This window comes from Trachemys scripta, chromosome 1 (genome assembly GCF_013100865.1).
Source record: "Trachemys scripta elegans isolate TJP31775 chromosome 1, CAS_Tse_1.0, whole genome shotgun sequence".
In the NCBI taxonomy this organism is placed as follows: Eukaryota; Metazoa; Chordata; order Testudines; family Emydidae; genus Trachemys; species Trachemys scripta.
This window is the reverse complement of record NC_048298.1, coordinates 193,205,398-193,227,922: the sequence shown is the minus strand read 5'-3', so window position 1 is coordinate 193,227,922 and position 22,525 is coordinate 193,205,398. Positions and strand designations below refer to the sequence as shown.

At 42.7% G+C, this 22,525-nt stretch overlaps 1 protein-coding gene across 1 annotated transcript in view; it reads left to right on the top strand.

The window, feature by feature from the left end:
* HSF2BP (heat shock transcription factor 2 binding protein) overlaps nucleotides 1–22,525 on the top strand; it is a 108,549-nt gene that overhangs the window by 68,839 nt on the left and 17,185 nt on the right. The window contains exons 4-6 of the mRNA XM_034753738.1: nucleotides 10,208–10,357; nucleotides 11,953–12,091; nucleotides 16,972–17,089. Of these exons, the coding sequence (XP_034609629.1) occupies nucleotides 10,208–10,357; nucleotides 11,953–12,091; nucleotides 16,972–17,089 (407 nt within the window). The remainder of the gene's footprint in view (nucleotides 1–10,207; nucleotides 10,358–11,952; nucleotides 12,092–16,971; nucleotides 17,090–22,525) is intronic.

Here is a 22,525-nt window from a genome sequence, read left to right as displayed (position 1 = left end):
AATACATACTCTGGGTTAATTAATAAGTAAAAAGTGATTTTATTAAATACAGAAAGTAGGATTTAAGTGGTTCCAAGTAATAGCAGACAGAACAAAGTGAATTACCAAGCAAAATAAAATAGAACACGCAAGTCTATGTCTAATAAATCCGTTTTACCCCGCATAAAGCTTATATAGGGTAAACTCATAAATTGTTCGCCCTCTATAACACTGATAGAGTGATATGCACAGCTGTTTGCCAACCCTCTCCCCCCCCCTCCCCCGGTATTAATACATACTCTGGGTTAATTAATAAGTAAAAAGTGATTTTATTAAATACAGAAAGTAGGATTTAAGTGGTTCCAAGTAATAGCAGACAGAACAAAGTGAATTACCAAGCAAAATAAAATAGAACACGCAAGTCTATGTCTAATAAATCCGTTTTACCCCGCATAAAGCTTATATAGGGTAAACTCATAAATTGTTCGCCCTCTATAACACTGATAGAGTGATATGCACAGCTGTTTGCCAACCCTCTCCCCCCCCCTCCCCCGGTATTAATACATACTCTGGGTTAATTAATAAGTAAAAAGTGATTTTATTAAATACAGAAAGTAGGATTTAAGTGGTTCCAAGTAATAGCAGACAGAACAAAGTGAATTACCAAGCAAAATAAAATAGAACACGCAAGTCTATGTCTAATAAATCCGTTTTACCCCGCATAAAGCTTATATAGGGTAAACTCATAAATTGTTCGCCCTCTATAACACTGATAGAGTGATATGCACAGCTGTTTGCCAACCCTCTCCCCCCCCCTCCCCCGGTATTAATACATACTCTGGGTTAATTAATAAGTAAAAAGTGATTTTATTAAATACAGAAAGTAGGATTTAAGTGGTTCCAAGTAATAGCAGACAGAACAAAGTGAATTACCAAGCAAAATAAAATAGAACACGCAAGTCTATGTCTAATAAATCCGTTTTACCCCGCATAAAGCTTATATAGGGTAAACTCATAAATTGTTCGCCCTCTATAACACTGATAGAGTGATATGCACAGCTGTTTGCCAACCCTCTCCCCCCCCCTCCCCCGGTATTAATACATACTCTGGGTTAATTAATAAGTAAAAAGTGATTTTATTAAATACAGAAAGTAGGATTTAAGTGGTTCCAAGTAATAGCAGACAGAACAAAGTGAATTACCAAGCAAAATAAAATAGAACACGCAAGTCTATGTCTAATAAATCCGTTTTACCCCGCATAAAGCTTATATAGGGTAAACTCATAAATTGTTCGCCCTCTATAACACTGATAGAGTGATATGCACAGCTGTTTGCCAACCCTCTCCCCCCCCCTCCCCCGGTATTAATACATACTCTGGGTTAATTAATAAGTAAAAAGTGATTTTATTAAATACAGAAAGTAGGATTTAAGTGGTTCCAAGTAATAGCAGACAGAACAAAGTGAATTACCAAGCAAAATAAAATAGAACACGCAAGTCTATGTCTAATAAATCCGTTTTACCCCGCATAAAGCTTATATAGGGTAAACTCATAAATTGTTCGCCCTCTATAACACTGATAGAGTGATATGCACAGCTGTTTGCCAACCCTCTCCCCCCCCCTCCCCCGGTATTAATACATACTCTGGGTTAATTAATAAGTAAAAAGTGATTTTATTAAATACAGAAAGTAGGATTTAAGTGGTTCCAAGTAATAGCAGACAGAACAAAGTGAATTACCAAGCAAAATAAAATAGAACACGCAAGTCTATGTCTAATAAATCCGTTTTACCCCGCATAAAGCTTATATAGGGTAAACTCATAAATTGTTCGCCCTCTATAACACTGATAGAGTGATATGCACAGCTGTTTGCCAACCCTCTCCCCCCCCCTCCCCCGGTATTAATACATACTCTGGGTTAATTAATAAGTAAAAAGTGATTTTATTAAATACAGAAAGTAGGATTTAAGTGGTTCCAAGTAATAGCAGACAGAACAAAGTGAATTACCAAGCAAAATAAAATAGAACACGCAAGTCTATGTCTAATAAATCCGTTTTACCCCGCATAAAGCTTATATAGGGTAAACTCATAAATTGTTCGCCCTCTATAACACTGATAGAGTGATATGCACAGCTGTTTGCCAACCCTCTCCCCCCCCCTCCCCCGGTATTAATACATACTCTGGGTTAATTAATAAGTAAAAAGTGATTTTATTAAATACAGAAAGTAGGATTTAAGTGGTTCCAAGTAATAGCAGACAGAACAAAGTGAATTACCAAGCAAAATAAAATAGAACACGCAAGTCTATGTCTAATAAATCCGTTTTACCCCGCATAAAGCTTATATAGGGTAAACTCATAAATTGTTCGCCCTCTATAACACTGATAGAGTGATATGCACAGCTGTTTGCCAACCCTCTCCCCCCCCCTCCCCCGGTATTAATACATACTCTGGGTTAATTAATAAGTAAAAAGTGATTTTATTAAATACAGAAAGTAGGATTTAAGTGGTTCCAAGTAATAGCAGACAGAACAAAGTGAATTACCAAGCAAAATAAAATAGAACACGCAAGTCTATGTCTAATAAATCCGTTTTACCCCGCATAAAGCTTATATAGGGTAAACTCATAAATTGTTCGCCCTCTATAACACTGATAGAGTGATATGCACAGCTGTTTGCCAACCCTCTCCCCCCCCCTCCCCCGGTATTAATACATACTCTGGGTTAATTAATAAGTAAAAAGTGATTTTATTAAATACAGAAAGTAGGATTTAAGTGGTTCCAAGTAATAGCAGACAGAACAAAGTGAATTACCAAGCAAAATAAAATAGAACACGCAAGTCTATGTCTAATAAATCCGTTTTACCCCGCATAAAGCTTATATAGGGTAAACTCATAAATTGTTCGCCCTCTATAACACTGATAGAGTGATATGCACAGCTGTTTGCCAACCCTCTCCCCCCCCCTCCCCCGGTATTAATACATACTCTGGGTTAATTAATAAGTAAAAAGTGATTTTATTAAATACAGAAAGTAGGATTTAAGTGGTTCCAAGTAATAGCAGACAGAACAAAGTGAATTACCAAGCAAAATAAAATAGAACACGCAAGTCTATGTCTAATAAATCCGTTTTACCCCGCATAAAGCTTATATAGGGTAAACTCATAAATTGTTCGCCCTCTATAACACTGATAGAGTGATATGNGTTGGATGGGGCAGAAGTCGGGGGGGGGGGGCATCAGGGGGTGAGAAGCGGTGGGGGGAGGGATGATAGGGGGCAGGGCCGGGCCACGCCTGGCTGTTTGGGGAGGCACAGCCTCCCCTAACCGGCCCTCCATACAATTTCTGAAACCCGATGTGGCCCTCAGGCCAAAAAGTTTGCCTGCCCCGTGCTAGCTGCAACTCCAAGTGTGATTTGGCCTTCCTGATTTTACTCCTGCATGCCTGAGCAATATTTTTATACTCCTCCCTGGTCATTTGTCCAATCTTCCACTTCTTGTAAGCTTCTTTTTTGCGTTTAAGATCAGCAAGGATTTCACTGTTAGGCCAAGCTGGTCGCCTGCCATATTTACTATTCTTTCTACACATTGGGATGGTTTGTTCCTGCAACCTCAATAAGGATTCTTTAAAATACAGTCAGCTCTCCTGGACTCCTTTCCCCCTCATGTTATTCTCCCAGGGGATCCTGCCCATCAGTTCCCTGAGGGAGTCAGAGTCTGCTTTTCTGAAGTCCAGGGTCCTTATTCTGCTGCTCTCCTTTCTTCCTTGTGTCAGGATCCTGAACTTGACCATCTCATGGTCACTGTCTCCCAGGTTCCCATCTACTTTTGCTTCCCCTACTAATTCTTCCCTGTTTGTGAGCAGCTGGTCAAGAAGAGCTCTGCCCCTAGTTATACATTATCTTTAGAGCTTGGTCCTCCTGAAGTTCCAGTAGTTCCATTTCTATAGCAGATGTTTCTGTAATCACGGTTTTGGGAATCGGACAGCCATCGTTGATCACATCAACCTTTAAAGGGTTTACAAGAAAGGCGAAGCAGGATCACAGCTTCTGCAAGTCTTCAAACCTGGACTGAAAGTATCAAGCAATCCTTGTCAATTACCTCTGTATTCCTCGAGTTTGTGATCTTCTACTTCAATTTCAGGGAATGTTTTTACCTTACTTTTGAGTTGGGGAAAGTAGTTGAAGTCTCTTGACACTATGTTGCTGAAGGTTTAACTTGTTCTGAAAGCTGAATACTGTCTGAGTAAGGTCAGAAATAATCTTATCCTTCCCTTGGAGTGCCAAATTGAGAGTTTGCAGATGCTGCATAATATCCGCGAAAAACATCAGATTCTGCATCCATTGCTCATCTTTCAGTTTTGGATAGGACTTTTCTTTTTCTTCAAGGAAAGCATTGAAAAGCTCCAGCAGTTCCACAAACTTATTTAAGACATTGCTGGTTGATAACCGCCTCACAATACAGTAGAAAGAGATGTCATTAGGTTTGTCTTCAAGATCCAGCTTTTCAACGAAATTTTTGAGCTGTTGATGAGTCTTCCCATTCGAGCAGATGAAATTGACAAATTCTAGGACCGTTTTTGTAATATTTTTGTACTTGAAGTATCTGCCTGTGAGGTGTTTACAGTGGATGATAAAATGAACAGGGAGAAACTCTGGAAATTTGGGATTGCTTTTCAAGAGTCCGATAAGGCCTACTTTTTCCCCCCTACCATGGCAGGTACTCCATCCATTGCTACACTGACAAGTTTATCCAGTGGTACATGGGCATTTGTCAATGCTTTGTCAAGTGCATTCTTTATGTCAACACCACGGGTTGTTTCTTTTAGCGCCACTAAGTCCAACATTTCTTCTTTCACAATTACATACACGGAAACATAGCGAACAAATATAGCTAGTTGTGATCTATCTTGTATATCATGGATTCATTGACAGGTGGAATGCTAGCGAATTCTTTAGATCGTTTTGCATCTTGCATGCAACATCAGCACTGATCTGGGAGATCCGCCTCTCCATAGGGTGGCGCGAAATTGGAATTTGCTTTATTGGTTGTTGAAGTTTTGTGTTACTTGGATCTAAAATTGCAACCACTTCTGCAGTATTCTTCTTAACAAACTCTCCATCACAAAATGGACATTTAGCACAAGCGATATTCCATGACATAACAAAACTAGCTTTGGTCATTGTGTCAGCTTCCTTACTGAACACAGAAAAGTAGTTGACTGTTTAGGCGTGATTTTAATGCAGTTAGCTTGTTCTTCCTTAATTCTGATTCAGGAGTGTATTTGGACAAAAAGTTATTATGATTAGTTTTGTGGTGAGGTTTCAAGTTGCTCACTTTGTAGTGAGTGAGCAATGCACTGCAGATAAGGCACAGGGGTTTACCACCTGTAACAGTGAATGCAAATTCTTTCTCTCATTCTGGCTTAAAACTTCAGTTTTCTTCATACTTGCGTTTCTTACAATTTGAAGATGTCATTGTCATCCATGAAATTAACGGAGGGTTAACACTTAAATCTAAAACTATTGAAATCTGAATTATGAACAGTAAACACAGCCTGTGTGGTGCAGAATGTGGGGAGATCCCAAGCAAGGAGGTCCACACAGTACTATGTGAAGAAATTTCCTGTTATAATGGGCATGTGCAGCTGAAATCCCGAGCCTGGGCACCTCCTGCAGGGCTGGACTCCCAAGCACCGGCTCTTCCCATGGGGCTACAAACCCATGTATCAGCTCTTCCCAGCGAAGCTGCAGCCCCGTGCACTGGCTTTTCCTGGCGGAGCCACAGATCCGTGCACTGGCTTTTCCTGGCGGAGCTGCAGATCCATGCACTGGCTCTTCCTGGTGCGGCTGCAGCCCTGAGCCTCTACTCCCCTGGTGGGGCGACAGCCCCGAGCTCTGTGATCCGCACTCAGACTCTTAAAGAGCTGCATTTTGACCACGCCTCTTATAGTAATTTAATCTAGACCACTTTTCCCTAGTTTGCTTATGAAAATGTCATGTGGGGTTGTGTCAAAAGCCTTACTAAAAATCAAGATATATCACAACTAGAGCTTCCCCCTATTCAGTAGACCAGTAACCCTGTCAAAGAAGGAAATTAGGTTGGTTTGGCATGATTTATTCTTGACAAATCCATGTTGGCTGTTCCTTCTAATCCTGTTATCCTCCAGGTGCGTATCAACTGATTGTTTAATAATTTGTTCCAGTATCTTTCCAAGTGTCAAATTAGGCTGATTGGTCTATAATTCCCTGGGTCCTCTTTGTTCTCCTTTTAAAAGAAAGGTACCATGGTTGCCTTTCTTTAGTCTTCTGTGACCTCAGCCTCCTCCAGGAGATCTTGAAGATAATTGCCAATGATGCCGAGATTGCTTTAGCTAGTTCCATAAACACCTAGGATGAATTTCATCAGGTCCTGCTGACATGAATACATAACGTGTTTTTTCCCGCATTCCTTCCGCCTTGTTGATAATATTAATACTCTTTTCTTGGTCAAGAATGAATAATCGTTTTGTAGTCCACTGTTTTTTCCACAAACTTAGATAACTGTGATGTCCCGGGTCTCGAACCCAGGCCCTAGGAATCCCCAGACAGCTGCACCATCCTGACCTCCACCCAATGACTAGGGAAACCTGGTGTGCTTGAGAAGCTACTAGGGCTGTAGCCTCAGCCAAGGCAACACCTATGGTAACTCTGATTGGAGGATCGCCCACCTCCACCAGGAGGAGGAACAGGAAGTTTGTCTGAGTAACAAGGTGGTGTCTTGTTGTGGCTGCATTGGACCCTGCTTGTTTCTGCTTACTGCACCCAACCATGTTCCTGCCTTGGCTCCTGTACCTTCTTGTGCGCCTGCTCCATGCTTGATCCTTGCCTCTCCTCCTGTCTTTGCGCCTCACCTCCCAACCGCATTGATCAGTCCTGGCTCTGACCCTGACTCCTGCTCTGACTACTAGGCCAAACTGCCTACGTCTCGGTCCCTAACAATAACTTCTTTAGGAAATTAAGACACCCTCTGAACCTGAGCAAAATTGGAAGCATAAATGTCATCTTTGGTTCACTACTGTTGTCTTAACTAATCACTTTCTAGTTACGTAGTTTATCACTGTCGTAGTCATGAAGTTTGACCCTTCTTGGAAGATGTTGCACAGCACAATAACTAGTCAGTGGTGTGCACCCACAGTAGAATTGCTTCTTGGAGGGTTGTTAGTGTGTTTTTTGCAGGGTCTGTTTATTCCCCTGGTCTTGTAAATATTATTTCTGGTCTTCATTCATTTGCTATGATGTTGTTTGTGAAGGGTTTGATTTTTTTGCTGTGGCTTTGCATTCTGACAGGCTTATCCAGTTATGACATTACCAAAGTTATGTCTTATTAATCAACATCGCATTTCCCCTTCTAAGTGCAAAACGTAAACACTGAATAAATGCAATACAGAAAAGAAGAGGGATAGCAAAAAAGTTCAGTGTATTTGAGTAGAAGACTTGCTGCAAGATAGTGTCAGAAGCTAATGGATCTGTTGTTGAAAAGAGAGTAAATTCAACAAACTCATTTTTAAGTTAACAAGATTTTAATGGCTGGTTTTAATAACAGGCTGCTTTTAGTACTCCCAGAAAATGTTCCCAAAACTATTTATTTACCAGCAACGGAAGTCCCAGATTCTTTGGTATCAGTAATTAGTGTAAGTCTATTGAGTAGACTACAGTAACAGAATATATTGTGGATTGATGCTGAAAAATCTTCTCAATACATTTAATTTGCAAAACAGTGAATCATACGTTGCATTTCCTACTGCCAGCAAATTTAATCAACACAAGGGTGGCTATAAGATGTGATCTAGGCAGCTAGATGTGGACATAGGAAAAGATCAGCAAAGTAGATTTTTAGACCAGTTATGTGACCTGAGAGATCTAATTAAAGTAATCACTTCTAACAGTAACGTATGAATCTGTGAAGCATTGTGGATGGATAGGGGTACCATGTTATAGCAGCTTATCTTTAGGTGACTTTAATTCTTTTGGTATTTTCAACCCCACAACTTCAAAAATTTAGACAACCCCCAAAAATTGAGATCCCTAGCTTTGAAATCCTGAGCGTGGTGTTTTTCGTTTGGTTTGGATTTTTTTAAATCATATGTTTGGCTCTGTTTTTTTTTTTCCATACTCAAACTTGTTAAGAAAATATACTCTCCCCCCTTCCCCACCGCCCTTATATGTGTCAGGATGGGAAACACACAGGGCATCCACACGAACAGGATGCTTTCTTCTGACATGGACTGTACTTTCCCCATTTTTAACGCTTCAATTGGCATCCTTTTCTTTACTGGCCCCTACTCCCTCTGCTCAAGGCACTCTGCAGTAGCCTCCCCCCCGAGAGGTGTGGTACAGCCCCCCACCACCTCCATCTCCCTGTTTCCAGTTCCTGGCACCCCAGTTGTGATGTCACTCCCCCAGCCTGTATAGCACTGCACACATTGGCATAGTCTGAGTGGCCCAGAAGCCCATACCCGTCATTCCTCAGCAAACTCTAGCAGTGCCCCTCCAACTCCCATCCTATACTTTAGCAGTGCCCCAGCTCCCTCCTCCCTTTTAGGCCTCAGCAAGTGCCCCCCATCCCAGCCTGCAGGAAAAGCTCCTATTCTGGGAGTAGGGATGGGGGGCTGCCCTGTCAGGATCCCCCCTATCTAACTTAACTTTGCTACCCCAATGTAGTGGTAATGGGGGGCAGGAGACTTGCTCCCTACTTCAGTGGGAGAGGGCTTCTTTGGGTATCTTTACACTACAATTAAAAACCCCGCTGGCCCGTGCTAGCTGACTCTGGCTAAGGGGCTGTTTAAGTGTGGTGTAGACGTTGGGCTCGAGCAGCCTGAGCTCTGGGACCCTCCAACCTCACAGGGCCTTAGAACCTGGGCTCCAGCTTGAGCCTGAACATCTATACAACAGTTAAACAGCCCCTTAGCCCAAGCCCGAGTCAACTGTATAATTGCAGTGTAGACATTCCCCTCAGTGTTGCGTGTGCTCTGTTCCTCATTGAGTGTCCAGGCGTGCTCAGGAATTGCATGCAGCAGCTATGCTGCTGTCTGTACTACAGGCTGCCAAAGCAAAAGCTGCAGGCTGCAAGTATGAAATCCTGAGGTGCATATGGCTGTTCGTTTATTTATAAGCAGCTGCAAAAACTGCCCCCAAACCACAATGCTCGGAGTATCTTCACAAGTGTTAGTAGCTCTGCTCTCTCTCTCCTTGAGCCATCATTCATTATTGACTGTGATGTTGGTTAGGCATCAATTTGGAAGGGTTTTTTAGGATATTGGTACCTCTTGGTTTTCTTTGTGGTCTGCTCCTGTCTTTCTTCTTTCTTGTCTGGTCGGGCTAGTCTGTCTGATTAGGGAGTAAGGATTAATTTAAGACTGAATGAGACCTGGGAGTATCTTCATTTCATGTCCCTCTTTCTGCCAGCATCCCATATGGCTGTGAGAAATATTTGCCGCTCCAAAATACTTCCAGGTCTTGTTGAATTTACCAATCAAGTGCTCTGTGAGCCAAGCACAAAACCAGTTCACCCAGCACTGAAGCAGACAGACCCCTGATGGGACTGCTGCTCCTACACCATGGATCACATATCCTTGGAGCCCAGTGATCTGTGGTCCTAAATTTGGAGGTCATTCCAAACCTCGGGCCTAGAGCTTAGCGCTCCAGGGATCCTGTCTCATTCTGCCACTGCATATAGAGGGAAGTATAGCCTCTAGCTTCTCTTAGATAGGCCTCTATTTTATTCTGGGTCATCTATTCTAGCTCACAAGCAACTTTATCTCGCATGGCTGAGATACTTAGCAGTTTTGCACAGGACTGCTACCCCAAGACTCACCTGTCTTGCTAAAATCTCTTGTCTCTCAGTGAGAGATGCAATTCTTTGTGTAGTAGAAGCTGATTCTACTTTAACTTGAACCACTGAGGGTATTGTAGCTGTCATTGTTTAACTCTAGCACTGCTCCATAAGTTGCAGGTGGCAGACTCCTAGCTCCTGTTGACTTCCCCAGCACACAGCATGGTTATTCAGACTGCTCTGGAGAGAGAAGTTAGCTCTGTGGAAGTACTGTGAATTGCCGCATTTTATATATGGCCGTAATATTGTCTCCCTTTCTCTGGCTTAGTGGTAGAAACATAGTTGGGATGCTTTGAAACCAAATGAAATGCCCTTCAGTATTAATCTCCCAAAATTTACTTAAATTAATTTTAGGAGAAACTAGCCTTTCGACAGCAGCTGAATGAGGCAAGACAACAACTACTGCAGCAGGCAGAATATTGTACAGAAATGGGAGCTGCAGTCTGTACTTTGTTATGGGGTGTCTCTAGCAATGAGGAAGCAGTTAAAAACATTCTAGGAGGGGTGAGTACTACAGATGTATACATTTTAGTGGGAATGCTTAGGTATTCTAGGTAGATAACGTGCTGTAGATAACGTATCTTAACACATAGGTGTATTTCAGTAATTGAACATATAGCAAAATAATTCTCTGAATTGTTTATTCTTTTTGGTCTATCCAATTTTTATAGTCTATAAATGGTTTAATGTAGAGCAAGCAGGGAACAAACAGTAATTTAATATTTGATGTTAAAAGACACAGATAAGAGGGACATTTTCTTCTCTCACCAGCTATCAGACTGAAAATGCAGATTACTGCCATCACAGTGTAAATAATTTTGCAAACCCACCACCAGGGGAAAAAAATCCCTCACATTACTTCAGCAATTCCCTTGCCCACTCATTCTCCAACGTTCATACCTACCAACCAGTCCTCCGCACTGCAGTGCTCATCAGAAAATGCGCAGTCTACCTCTCAGGCCATGAAACACAAAGAACGATGGGATGTTTCTTCCTCTGTTCTAGCCCACAAAATTAAAAGTGATTGTTTTAAAACCAATTTAAAATGGAGAAGAGTGATAGAGTACTATGATCGACTAAGATTCTAACCGGTGTTTCTTTGGTGAAAGAAGTGCATGTTTGGAACTACTTTGCCATACTAACACATTTCATTCAAAACATCAATTATGTCACTTCCTAAGAGGAATATTCCATGGATCATGATTTTAAAATATCTGCACTTCTTGCACATTGATAGTAATAGGCACCTAGGATATGTTGGTTAGTTTATGTGGAATATACAAATGTACTGTTAGTGCACTGCGTTAAAGTCATTATACTGAGGATGAATTGGCTACTGTCACAGGAGTGAGTGATCAGGGCCATGACAGCACTGCTTCAGACGGCTCCCTGCACTATCCTAGGGCTGGTGACACCCATTCCCTGCAGATGAAGGTGCAGGGAATGCTGCAGTCCTGGTGGGTCAGAGCAGAGTCCTGGTCTGCTCTGCCCAGCCAGTACAGCCTCCTCCCCAGCACCTTGCAGAGGGCTCCCTGCAGTGTCACTCCTGTCCTCTTGGTTATCCAAACTCCTGATTTACTGAACAGAATTCATGTCCATCATGCTATTCAGATAATTGGGAGCATACCGGGGATAAGATACATTTTTGGTATAAATTGACCTTAATTTGTCATTCAGTGGATGTGCAAAATGAGTATAACTTACACAGCTTTATCTTACACTCTGTTATCAGTTGCTTTTTCTGCAATGCTGCTTCTGTCCCGGCCATATTTAAGTTGCTCATTTTACTATCACACTAAATGCCACTTAGATGAGCTCCAGTTGCACTACTTTACCATTTTTGCCAGTTTTCTGACCAGTTTGCACTCCGCATTTAACAACTTCTACCGTTTATGTAACTGCTGAATTTGGCAGCTGAGTTGTAGTCACTGGAGGATGTCTCATAAGAGAGGAGTTCTGCAAGAGACAATAAACTATAGCATGTAAAGAAATATGACATGTACAGTGGGTAAAGGCAACATTTGTATCCTATTGTATGTTCCTTTCAGTATTACTTAGTGCAACCTGTGAAAGTGAATGTTTTCCCTCCGCACTTACAGAGCAAAGCAGTAAAGTTTTTCACAATCACGGGACAAACTATGGAGAGCTTTGTGAGGTCACTAGGTGAAGATACCAAACACCAAGATCTGGATTCTGATGAAAATCAGTTTGTATTAGCTTTGGCAGGGATTGTGACAAGTAAGTCAGTTTTGTATGTCAGGAGTATATTCCACATGTACTGTAAGGAGCATATATTGCAGTAAATGTAGGATGATGCATTTCTAGCTGTTTGACTAAGTGACTGATTTTTTTAAAATGTTGGTATCATTTATGAATCACCATTCTCTTCAAGTTCTAGAAAGCTTCGTTGTCTTCTAGCTGTGTTGGTTCTGCCATGCTAAGAAGAGTAAAACATGATAAAACTTAAAGTAAGTTGGTAAATATGATTCTGAATTCATCCTGGGAGCAGATCTGTTGAAAAGAAAAATCTGCCGTTCAGATTCTCTCTCGCTATAATCACGCTTTGAAATCAGAAGTTTAGACAAGGCTTTCACTTTTAATATAATATTAGTAGAAGACCTAAGCTAATTATCTCAACTTCCAGAAGGTTGATATTCCTCACAAATGGTTATTAAGGAAGCCTGATATCCTAGGGTGAGAAGTAAAAGATAGGAAGCCAAAGAACTAACTGTTTGCTCTTGGCATGGAAAAATGTTAAAAGCTGTGTGCCCCTGGAATCAACATCGTGAAAGAGGGCCAAACTATTGAGATGGAAGCATAGAGAGGATTGTGAAGAACTACACAAATTCCTAATAAAACTAGGAAAACTGGCCAAAATGATGGCAGATGAAATTCAACATTGGCAAGTACAAAATGTTCCAAATAAGAACAACAACATAAATTATTCATACACAGTAGTGGGTTCTGAATTTAATAACCTATTTTTAGAGTGGGATGGTGGTGATCTAGGTGTCACTGTGGCTAGTTCATTAAGATATCTAGTAAATGTAAGTAAGATGAAAGACTATTAAGAATAATATAGAAAACATTATTTCCTTCAACAAATTAAAGGTGTGATTTTATTCTGCCTCAGATCACTTCATTTATAAAAGCATAACAGAAATAAAGGTCCAGAGACTGACAATGTTTAGAGGTTTGTGGAATGAGGAAGGCTTCGGTGGGAGTTAAAAATAAAAATAATATTGCCAGTGACTTCAGTGCTGCTGAGATTTCCCCTAGTATGTCTATTTAATTTGGAAAGGAGAATGTTTAAGGAGAAATATGGTAAAGGATACACTGTAATGAATGATTGAACCTTAATCCTGGTTTTGCAACCTTAACATTTTTAAGGTAGGTTTTTTGGATATAATTTCTTAATGGAAAAACAAAACAGAATTTCCATCATGTGTAACATGATTGGCCTACAATTTGGGTCTTCTAGGTTAGATTAGGTCTGCTCGAAATTGGGAGGTTCTGGTCTCCTTGCCTCCCAACACAAGAACACGAGGGCATTTAATAAAATTGAAAGGTAGCAAATTAAAAACTGATTAAAGGAAATGCTTTTTAATTCAACATGTAATTAGACTGTGAAACTCATTGCCCCTGGCTGCTGTTGAGGCCAACAATTTAGTAAGATTGAAAGAGGGACTGGATATTTATGTAGCTAAGATTATCCAGATTTGTTATAGTTACTGCAAAAAAAGAGTTGTTGAAGGGAGACAATATTTTATGCTCCTGGGTTTAAACCATGTTTTATCCATTGGGGGTTAGAGTGAGATCTTCATGGGATTCCATATTTGCCTGCTGTAGGTTTCTTGCACCTTCCTCTGACTCTTCTGGTGCAGGCCATTGTTGGAGACAGGATACTGAACTAGATGTATGTAAGTCTGAGCTAGTATGGGAATTCCTCTGTTTCTGTGTCTTTTAAGATACATTTTTATGACGTATGTTGTTACTTCTTCAGCTGGTATTCTCTGTCTTTAATGAGTTCATTGGGTTCAGCATCGGAAGTGTATTCATGTGAGAGCGATATTTATTGTTACTGAAATGTCTAACAAATTTGGGGCTAGCCGCCTGAAGATACAGAATGGTGAGCTGGACTTTGAACCCAACCAACATATTAGCATTAGTACAGGCCCTGAACCTATTTTAAATGCTTTTGCCCTCTCATCATCTCCATCTCTTAAAATATTAGCACATACAGTGATACTCATAGTTTGACATTTGTCTTTTTTTTCATGTATAAAAATGTCAAGTGGGCATCTGTGATTTTTGTATCAAGTGTTTTCCCCAGATTTTAGATATAAAATTGTCTCGAAATTGGTTTGAAGTGAATGATGTAGTAAGTTTGTTAATTATTTTTAATGCTGCTTTCTCCTTTAGAACAAATGAAGAAGAAAAAAATCTTTTATGGTGATTTTTGTAAAAATAATTATTAAGCAGGAGAGAAAAAAAGAAAACAAGACCAATGTGGAGTTTCAGAAACAGTAAACCAGTCCAGCAATGATTTACTCTTCCAAACAATCTAAACCATCAGTTGATTGCAAAATCATTGTTACACTGTCTAGAGTAGCCCACAACTGAGAGTGCCATTCTCAGGTCAGACTGTCAGAAAACAGGGCAGACCCCCCAAACTGGTAGTTTATTATATAATTAGATCTCACCACACCAGTAGCACATGTGCACACCTGGATCACTATATTAGTCTTACCATGGAGTCACAAACAGTCCCCTTAGGCTCTCCAGCACATCTTGCCACCCAGACAAACTAGACTTTGTGGTGAAAGGTTATTAAAACCAAAAATCACCTCACATTAGTACTCCCAATTCCAAAGGATCCGTCACTTTTCCCTAGTCAATGGATAGTCTCAATCTTGCACCAAAAACACTGGCAGCCAATTTCTCAAGTAATCTAATTAAAGGTTTATTAGCTAAGACAAAGAAATGAGTTATTGAGAAGTTAAAGCAGGTAAAACACATTAACAGGTGAGTCTAAGTTTGTACATCCAAATCAGTAGCAGAGATGTAGTAATCTGCTAGCTTTCTCTAAGTCCCTCAGGGTTTATCCAAATAATTCTGGGGATCTCTGTCTACTTGCTCAGTATTCAACCCTGTTAGAATCCAAACAGTTCAGAGATTCAGGATCATTCCCTGGATCCATTCTTATAGCTGTCTTCCCCGGAAAGCAATTTGGCAAATGTTTCCATTACGGAATGGGCTTTTCCTCGGTTGACTAAATGCAGACTGGGTCTGTGGATTTCCCGTTGTCGAACACAATGACCCATGCTTTGAAGTTAGCATGCTTCTTCATTTATATTTCCAAGGCTTCAATCCCATTTGATGGGCAGTCCAATTACAGAGATATACACAATGCATTTAGTTACAGCAATCCAAACAATCTTTCATTAGTTTTCATGAAGTTTACACATCAATTAAATTCTCACTAACATACGCTTTTGATCTAGGGTTAATTAAGTACAGGTTATACATAATGTAATGCGATAGTAAACAACAGATTATAGGTAAGTGAAGACAATAACATTAAAATTTCTTTGGTATTCAAACCACAAGTGAATTGGCCTATGGCTTTGATTTGAGCTGGTCTCTCAGCATCAAGCTGAAGTGGTCTGTCAGTGTCGCATTCATTACTTAAAAGCACCCTGCAAATGTTAAAAAATCAGCAGTAAAAAGAGCAAATAGGAAAAAAGATGCCTAATACCACCTGCCAGATTTTCTTACAGTAAATCCATTCCCGACGAGGGTTGTAATTTCTAAAATGTCGCGTTTTTGCACTTATTTCTCTTTCTTTCCACTCTACTGTTGGTGAATGTATATTCTCCCTTTTTTAACCATTTTGTGATTGATAATATAGCAAGACATCATGTATATATTCTCATAATTTTCTCATGTTAATGTGAGGATTACAATATATTTTCTCTTTAAGGGTTCAGTGTGTCAGAATACACTGTAATGGGCCTGATCCTCATCTCACTTACTCCAGTTTTACACCTGCCATGACTATGTAGGTTTCATTCAAGTTATTCCTGATTTACAGCTGTCTGAGGAGAGTCAGGCTCATTTTTTTTTAAAAGCAAGCTGCTGTAATGTTGTTTCATTCCTCACTGCTTAGCATTTGAACTTGTTTTGCTTCCTATAGTACAAGTTTATTCAAGACAAAACTGTATCCTTAGCAGAGTAATAGTCTTTCTGCAATTTTTGCCTATTGTGTTGTCCACTGCATAAGGAAGCACTCCTACAAGAGCAGGGAAGATCTTGCAAATTGACCTCTGTTGCTGCTTTAGATGTGTACTCTAGCCGGGAACGTAGGGGGAATAAATATAAAACAATCTACATCAGTAGTGGGCAACTCGCAGCCCCATGCGGCCCATCAGGGTAAGCTGATTGCAGGCCGTGAGACATTTTTGCGGACGTTGAGTGTCCACAGCATGGCCCCAGGCAGCTCCCAGTGGCCGCGGTTCACCGTTCCCGGCCAATGGGAGCCGCAGGAAGCTGCAGGCCGCAGGGACATGCTGGCTGCCACTTCCCGCAGCTCCCATTGGCAGGGAACGGCGAACTGCGTCCACTGGGAGCTGCGGGGGGCTGTGCCTGCGGACTTTGAGCGTCCGCAAATTGTCTCGCGGCCCACAATCAGCTTACCCTGATGGGCCACAGGTTGCCCACCACTGATCTACATCTTCCTTCCTTTAAAACTTAGACCATTAGGATCAACTTTGCAATATTTCCACAGATGCTGCCAGTTCAGAGCTTTTTGAATCATACCTGTTTCATAACTCATTGCATTACAAATTTTGCTACTGAGCCACCCTGAATACATATTTTAATGACCAATGTATAATTATAAACAGTTTTTTTGACTGCTAGGTATTGTTTACTGCTTCAGTAACATATTATACGATTCCGTATTGACTCTGTCTCTACATTTAGGGAAAGGTTTATAGATGTTACAGCTCAGTCTTCACAGTTCCTACAGGTAGTTAATATTTGATTATTAGATACAAACTAATTTTCCTGTTTTTCGGAATGTGATTTTTATTATTTTATTTTGTGTTCTGTTGTAGATGTTGCTGCATTGGCATGTGGCCGTGAATTCCTGGTTAATTCAAGTCGGGTGTTGTTGGACACAATGATGCAGCTTCTGGGAGACCTGAAGCCAGGACTCTGTACCAAACTGAAAGTGTATGAAGGCCAGATATTTTTAAAATGAAGCATGTTATCTTACAATGTAGACCATTATTACTACAGCTCTTTACCTAATGATCCTGTTAAGGATCTGCTCCCATCAGAGCGCCCACTTTGGATGCTATTTGGAAAGTAGCATTCATACAGATCCGGTCCTTTTAGCAGGAGCATTTGGTGACAGTCTAGCGGTGGAGGGCTCTCAGCCCTCGTTTTGGCTATATCTCCCCTTTTCCAGAGTAACAGGTGAAACAATCCAAAGGCTACAAAAGGGAAAAATAAAAAGGAAAACTTGTAGGTCTCCAGCACAAGTTATCGGATACAGTCTCTTCCTCCTTTTGACACAGGAGATCTGTGTTCCCTTTTTGTGAGGACCGAGATTCTGCTAGCTATCAGGCTTCTTCCTGGGAGTTGGGAAACTTAACAGTCTGCTCCCCTTCAGGGCTGCCCACTACTGAGTGGAGCTTACTCCTTTCAGACTCCTCCATTGCTGGCATGACTTGCAGGTGTGGTGTGATGTGATGAGGCTTCTCCAGCCCAAAGCAGTGCCTTAACCGCCTCCATAATGGGGTAGGGTTTACATACCGTCCCTTTCAAGGTAGGGGCAAGGGTGCCATCCCCTGTGCTGGAATTGCTGTCTTGTGAAAAAAAAGTCAGCATTTTGATGTGCCTTATCAGGTCAGTTGAGTACCTGGAAGCTATAGGGTTGTAGTGGATTATCCTTGGATTGGTGTCTTTCATGGTGTTCAGACGCCTAAGTGGAGTGTGGTCTGTGATTTTTTTAAAAAAAGGGTTTCCCAGCAGATAGTATCCACTGAATCCACAGCCCATTTCGCTGCCAATGCCTCCTTCTTGATCACGGAGTATATTTTCTGTCTGGGGAACAACTTTTGGCTGTTGTACAATACCAGATGTCCTTCCCCCTCATGTTTTTGCAAAAGGATCAACCTTAGTCCTATATGTGAGGCATTTATTTGCAGAATAAATCTTTTTGAAAAGTGTGGATTAAAAAGGACTGGCTCCTTTGGTGTCCAAAATGCCTTATCGCAGGCTTTTCAACCACTGGACCCTTTCTGGGCATCTGTCTTTTACGAGATCTGTGAGGAGGGCCACAGTAGTGGTGAATCCCAGCACAAAACGTTGATAACAGCCTGCAACTCACAAGTGCCATAATTGGTTGGGTTTTTTTGTTGTGGGAACAGGACAATCTGTCAAGGCTTGGACCTTGTTTAATAGGGGTCGTAGTTGGCTCTCTCTCATGGTGTAGCACAGGGGTCGGCAACCTTTCAGAAGTGGTGTGCTGAGTCTTCATTTATTCACTTTAATTTAAGGTTTCGCGTGCCGGTAATACATTTTAACGTTTTTTAGAAGGTCTCTCCCTATAAGTCTATATATAATATAACTAAACTACTGTTGTATGTAAAGTAAACAAGGTTTTCAAAATGTTTAAGAAGCTTCATTTAAAATTAAGTTAAAATGCTAATCTTACACTGCCGGCCTGCTCAGCCCACTGTCGGTCTGGGGTTCCATTCACCTAGGCCAGCAGCGGGCTGAGCGAGGCCTGCGGCCGGAACCCCGGCTGGCAAGGGGCTAGCAGCCAGAATCCAAGGTTGGCAGCGGGCTGAGCGGGGCTGGGGGCCGGGACCCCAGACCAGCAGCCGGCTGAGCGGCTCAGCCCGCTGCCGGTCTGGGGTTCTGTCTGCTGGCTCCTGCCCGCCCCTCTCAGCCCACTGCCGGTCTGGGGTCCCGGCCCTGCCCACATAGAGTGGGTACCTACCTTCTCCCTGGTTCTGGCCCATTCTCTTCCTCTCTCTGCACTGAGCTGAGGGTGGGGGTGCACTGAGCACAGGGCTGCGGGTGAAGGAGCAGGCTGGGGTTTGGGGTGCAGGGTCTGGCCAGGAGCTAGAATGAGGGAGGGGGCTCAGGGTTGGGGCAGGAGGTTTGGGTGTGGAGCGCTTACCTGGGCAGCTCCTATTTGGTGCGAGGGGTGCAAGTGGGAATGTGGGAGGAGGGTGCAGGAGCTCCCGTTTGGTGCTCAGGATGGGGTTGTGGGGGGTGCAAGAGTCAGGGCATGGAGTGTAGGGGGGCTGGGTATGTGTGGGGAGTGCAGGAGTCAAGGCAGAGGGTGTGGGGGGGCTGGGTATGTTTGGGGAGTGCAGGAGTCAGGGTAGGGTGTGTATGAGGAGGGTGCAGGAGTCAGGGTGTGGGGGGTGCCAGAGTCAGGGCTGGGTCGTGGGGGGGTGCAGGGGGCTGGGGTGTGAGAGGGGTGCAGGGGTCAGGGCAGAGGGGTGGGCTGGGATTGGGGGGGTGTTCCCAGCCCCCTGCCCTGAGCGGCTCATGGCAGGGGGCTAGAGGGATACACCCTGATTCCACCCCCCTTCCCCAAGGCCCTGCTCCTGCCTCTTCTCCGCCTCCTTCCCGGTCTGAGCAGTGATGGCGCTGGGGCGCCTCTTCTCCCCTCCCTTGCAAGGGCCATCGGCGGCAGGGAGGAAGAGGCGGCGGGGCTCGATGCAGCACGCTGGGGGAAGAGGCGGGGGAGGGGGAAGCTTGGCTGCCGGCGGAGCCTGCCCTACAGCAGCAGCCGGCAGGACCAAGCTTGCTTCTGTCCTCTGCCCCCGCCAGAGAGAGCGGTAGGTGGGGGGCGGAGAAGAACGGGCTGGGCCGGGCAGGATTTTTAAGGGCACGCTGCTGCCTGCTGGGGTCCCGGCCGTTGGCCCTGCTCAGCTGAGCAGGGCCAGTGGCGGCCGCAGCGTGCCATTAAAAGTCGGCTCACGTGCCGTTTTTGGCATGCGTGCTATAGGTTGCTGACCCCTGGTGTAGCCTAAGTATGTGACATTGCCGTTCCCGGGCTTACTTCATCTGCGAGGAACTGGAGCGCTGCTGTGACCGTTCTTAAGTGACTGTCCCAGTCCTGGCTGGAGAGACCTATATCATTTAAGTAGGCCACTGCATACTGCCCAGGCAGCCACAAGATTCGGTCCGTTAGCTTCTGGAAAGTTTCCGCTGCCTCAGAGTGACCAAAAACATTTCTTGGACTTGATATAGACCAGTGGTGGGCCGTAGGTTGCGCACCACTGATATAGACCAAAGGATGTGGAAAAAGCTGTTTTTCCCCCAGTTTCTGGCAAAGGTATTTTCCAGTACCCTTTTGTGAGCTCTAAAGTGGATATATTCTGGCAGCTCTCAGCCATTGTAATAGTTCATTCACTGTTGGCTTTGGCTATGCATTACATTTTGAAATCACATTGACCTTTTGAAAATCAGTGCAGACACATGTCATGCCAACAAGTTTTGGCACTAGCACAGTACTCCTCCATTCACTGAGTGATTCTTTTACTACTCTATGCCTCCTTTGGATGCCACTTGGAAAGTAGCAGTCACACAAATCCAGTCCTTTTAGCAGGAATGTTCAGTGACAGTCTAGTGGAGGTGGGCCCTCAGCTCTCCTTCTGGCAGTTTCTCCCCTTTTCAGAGTCACAGGTGAAACAAACAATCCAAAGGCAGCAAAATAAGTTAAAGGCTATGTCTGTACTACCCACCGGATCGGTGGGCAGCGATTGATCCAGTGCGGGTCAGTTTATCACATCTAGTCTAGACGTGATAAATCGACCCCCGAGCACTCTCCTGTTGACTCCTATACTCCACCGGCGTGAGAGGCGCAGGCAGAGTCGACAGGGGAGTGGCAGCAGTCATCTTAGATCGATTCCCTCAGCCCCCACCCCAGTGTAGACCAGGCCAAAGAAAGGGGCCAAGAAAAAAAGAAAACATATAGGCAGTTCTGACCAGGATATTGACCTCTTTCTTCAGAGAGGCCCTGGATGGGTCATAGTCCACTTTAGAATCCTCTGGGTCTCCAGCACAAACTATAGGACAAGTCTCTTCCTCCTTTTAGCACAGGAGATCTGTGTTCCCTTTTTGTGAGGGCAGAGGTTGCGCTAGACATCAGGCCTTCCTGGGAGCTGGGAAGCATAGCACCCTGCATTCTTCCAGGGCTGTCCACTATTGAGGGGAACTTCCTCCTTTGAGGCTCCTTGTCCATTCCTGGCATGACTTGCAGGTGCTGCAGGATGGGGCTACTCCAGCCCCAAGCAGCTCCCTAATTCCTTCCATGCTGGTGTGGGGTTTACACACCACGTCACAGATTCATTCATTATTTACTTTACTGGAGAGGAAATATGTCCTTTGGAAATAATATTCACAGCGTCCATTCCTCACAAATATACTAGGTGTGGTTGCAAGGCTGGTGGCTGCATACCGATTCCCCTCAGTCAATGTTGCAGGCACATCAGTGTCTCTGCAAGGTCTATCAAGCACCAGAATAATAGGCAATGTGGAGATGTGCCCATCACTGCCTTGGGAAGAGGTAGAGTTGCTGGGATGAATGGTATTTAAGGGAGGCTCGAGTATTAAAGTAGGGAAAAGAACTGAGAGAAATGTAGGACTCACCCTGTATCGCCATCCAAAATGAAAAATAATCTGTTAAAATACTATGCCTGGTTAGTTAAATAAATAGCTTACATATGTACCAAATGTGCATTTGTCTTAGGCCAGCAAAGCGTAAATGACCTCCTGCCACCTTATTACTCACAAGCTGCTATCATCAACATTGGTAAAGGAGTGTCTGTAAAGATGCCCTGTGAGACAAATGAATCTATGATGCTATGAAATATTGTAAAGAAAATACTATGATAGACAATCCAAAAAGGGAAAAAGTCAGACTTTCCAGTAAATGAAGAAATGAAACACATTAACATTCTTTGCCATTTTCTGAGCAATATTACTAATTGATGCAAGTTGTACCTGGCAGGTATGAAATTCAGCTTGTCTTAGACATATGTATATGGCGCTTGGATACTACAGGGATTGAGAGCCTTAATATGGTGATTGTGAATATTAAGATACAGTAAATTAATAAGATAAATATTACTGATATGAATAATCTTTGATTCATGTATGCAGTATTTTATTTTAGTAGATATTTGAATGTTGATCTGTGAAAAAGCATAAATATTAAATGACCGTGTTGTTAATGATTTGTTATTTATGTATATCATTACAGAGAGCCTTAGCATTACTTAATGTCTATCATGCTGTTTCCCAAGCGTAGGGTTTGGAAGTCAACATTCAAAATAGGATAGCTAACTTTCATATTATTTGGTATTTTTCTGAAAGCCCCAATTTCTGAAGTCATATGATTATGTGAGAATCACAACTTTCATTTTTTTAAAATTCAAGTTTCTAGCCCTCATGATTGCAGAGAAAAGCATGAAAATGTGACCTCTAAAGCAGTTGTTCTCAAACTTTTGTACTGGTGACCCCTTTCACACAGCAAGCCTCTGAGTGCGACCCTCCCTTATAAGTATATTAAAAAGTGTTTTTAATTTAACACCATTATAAATGCTGGGAGCAAAGCAGGGTTTGGGGTGAAGGCTGACA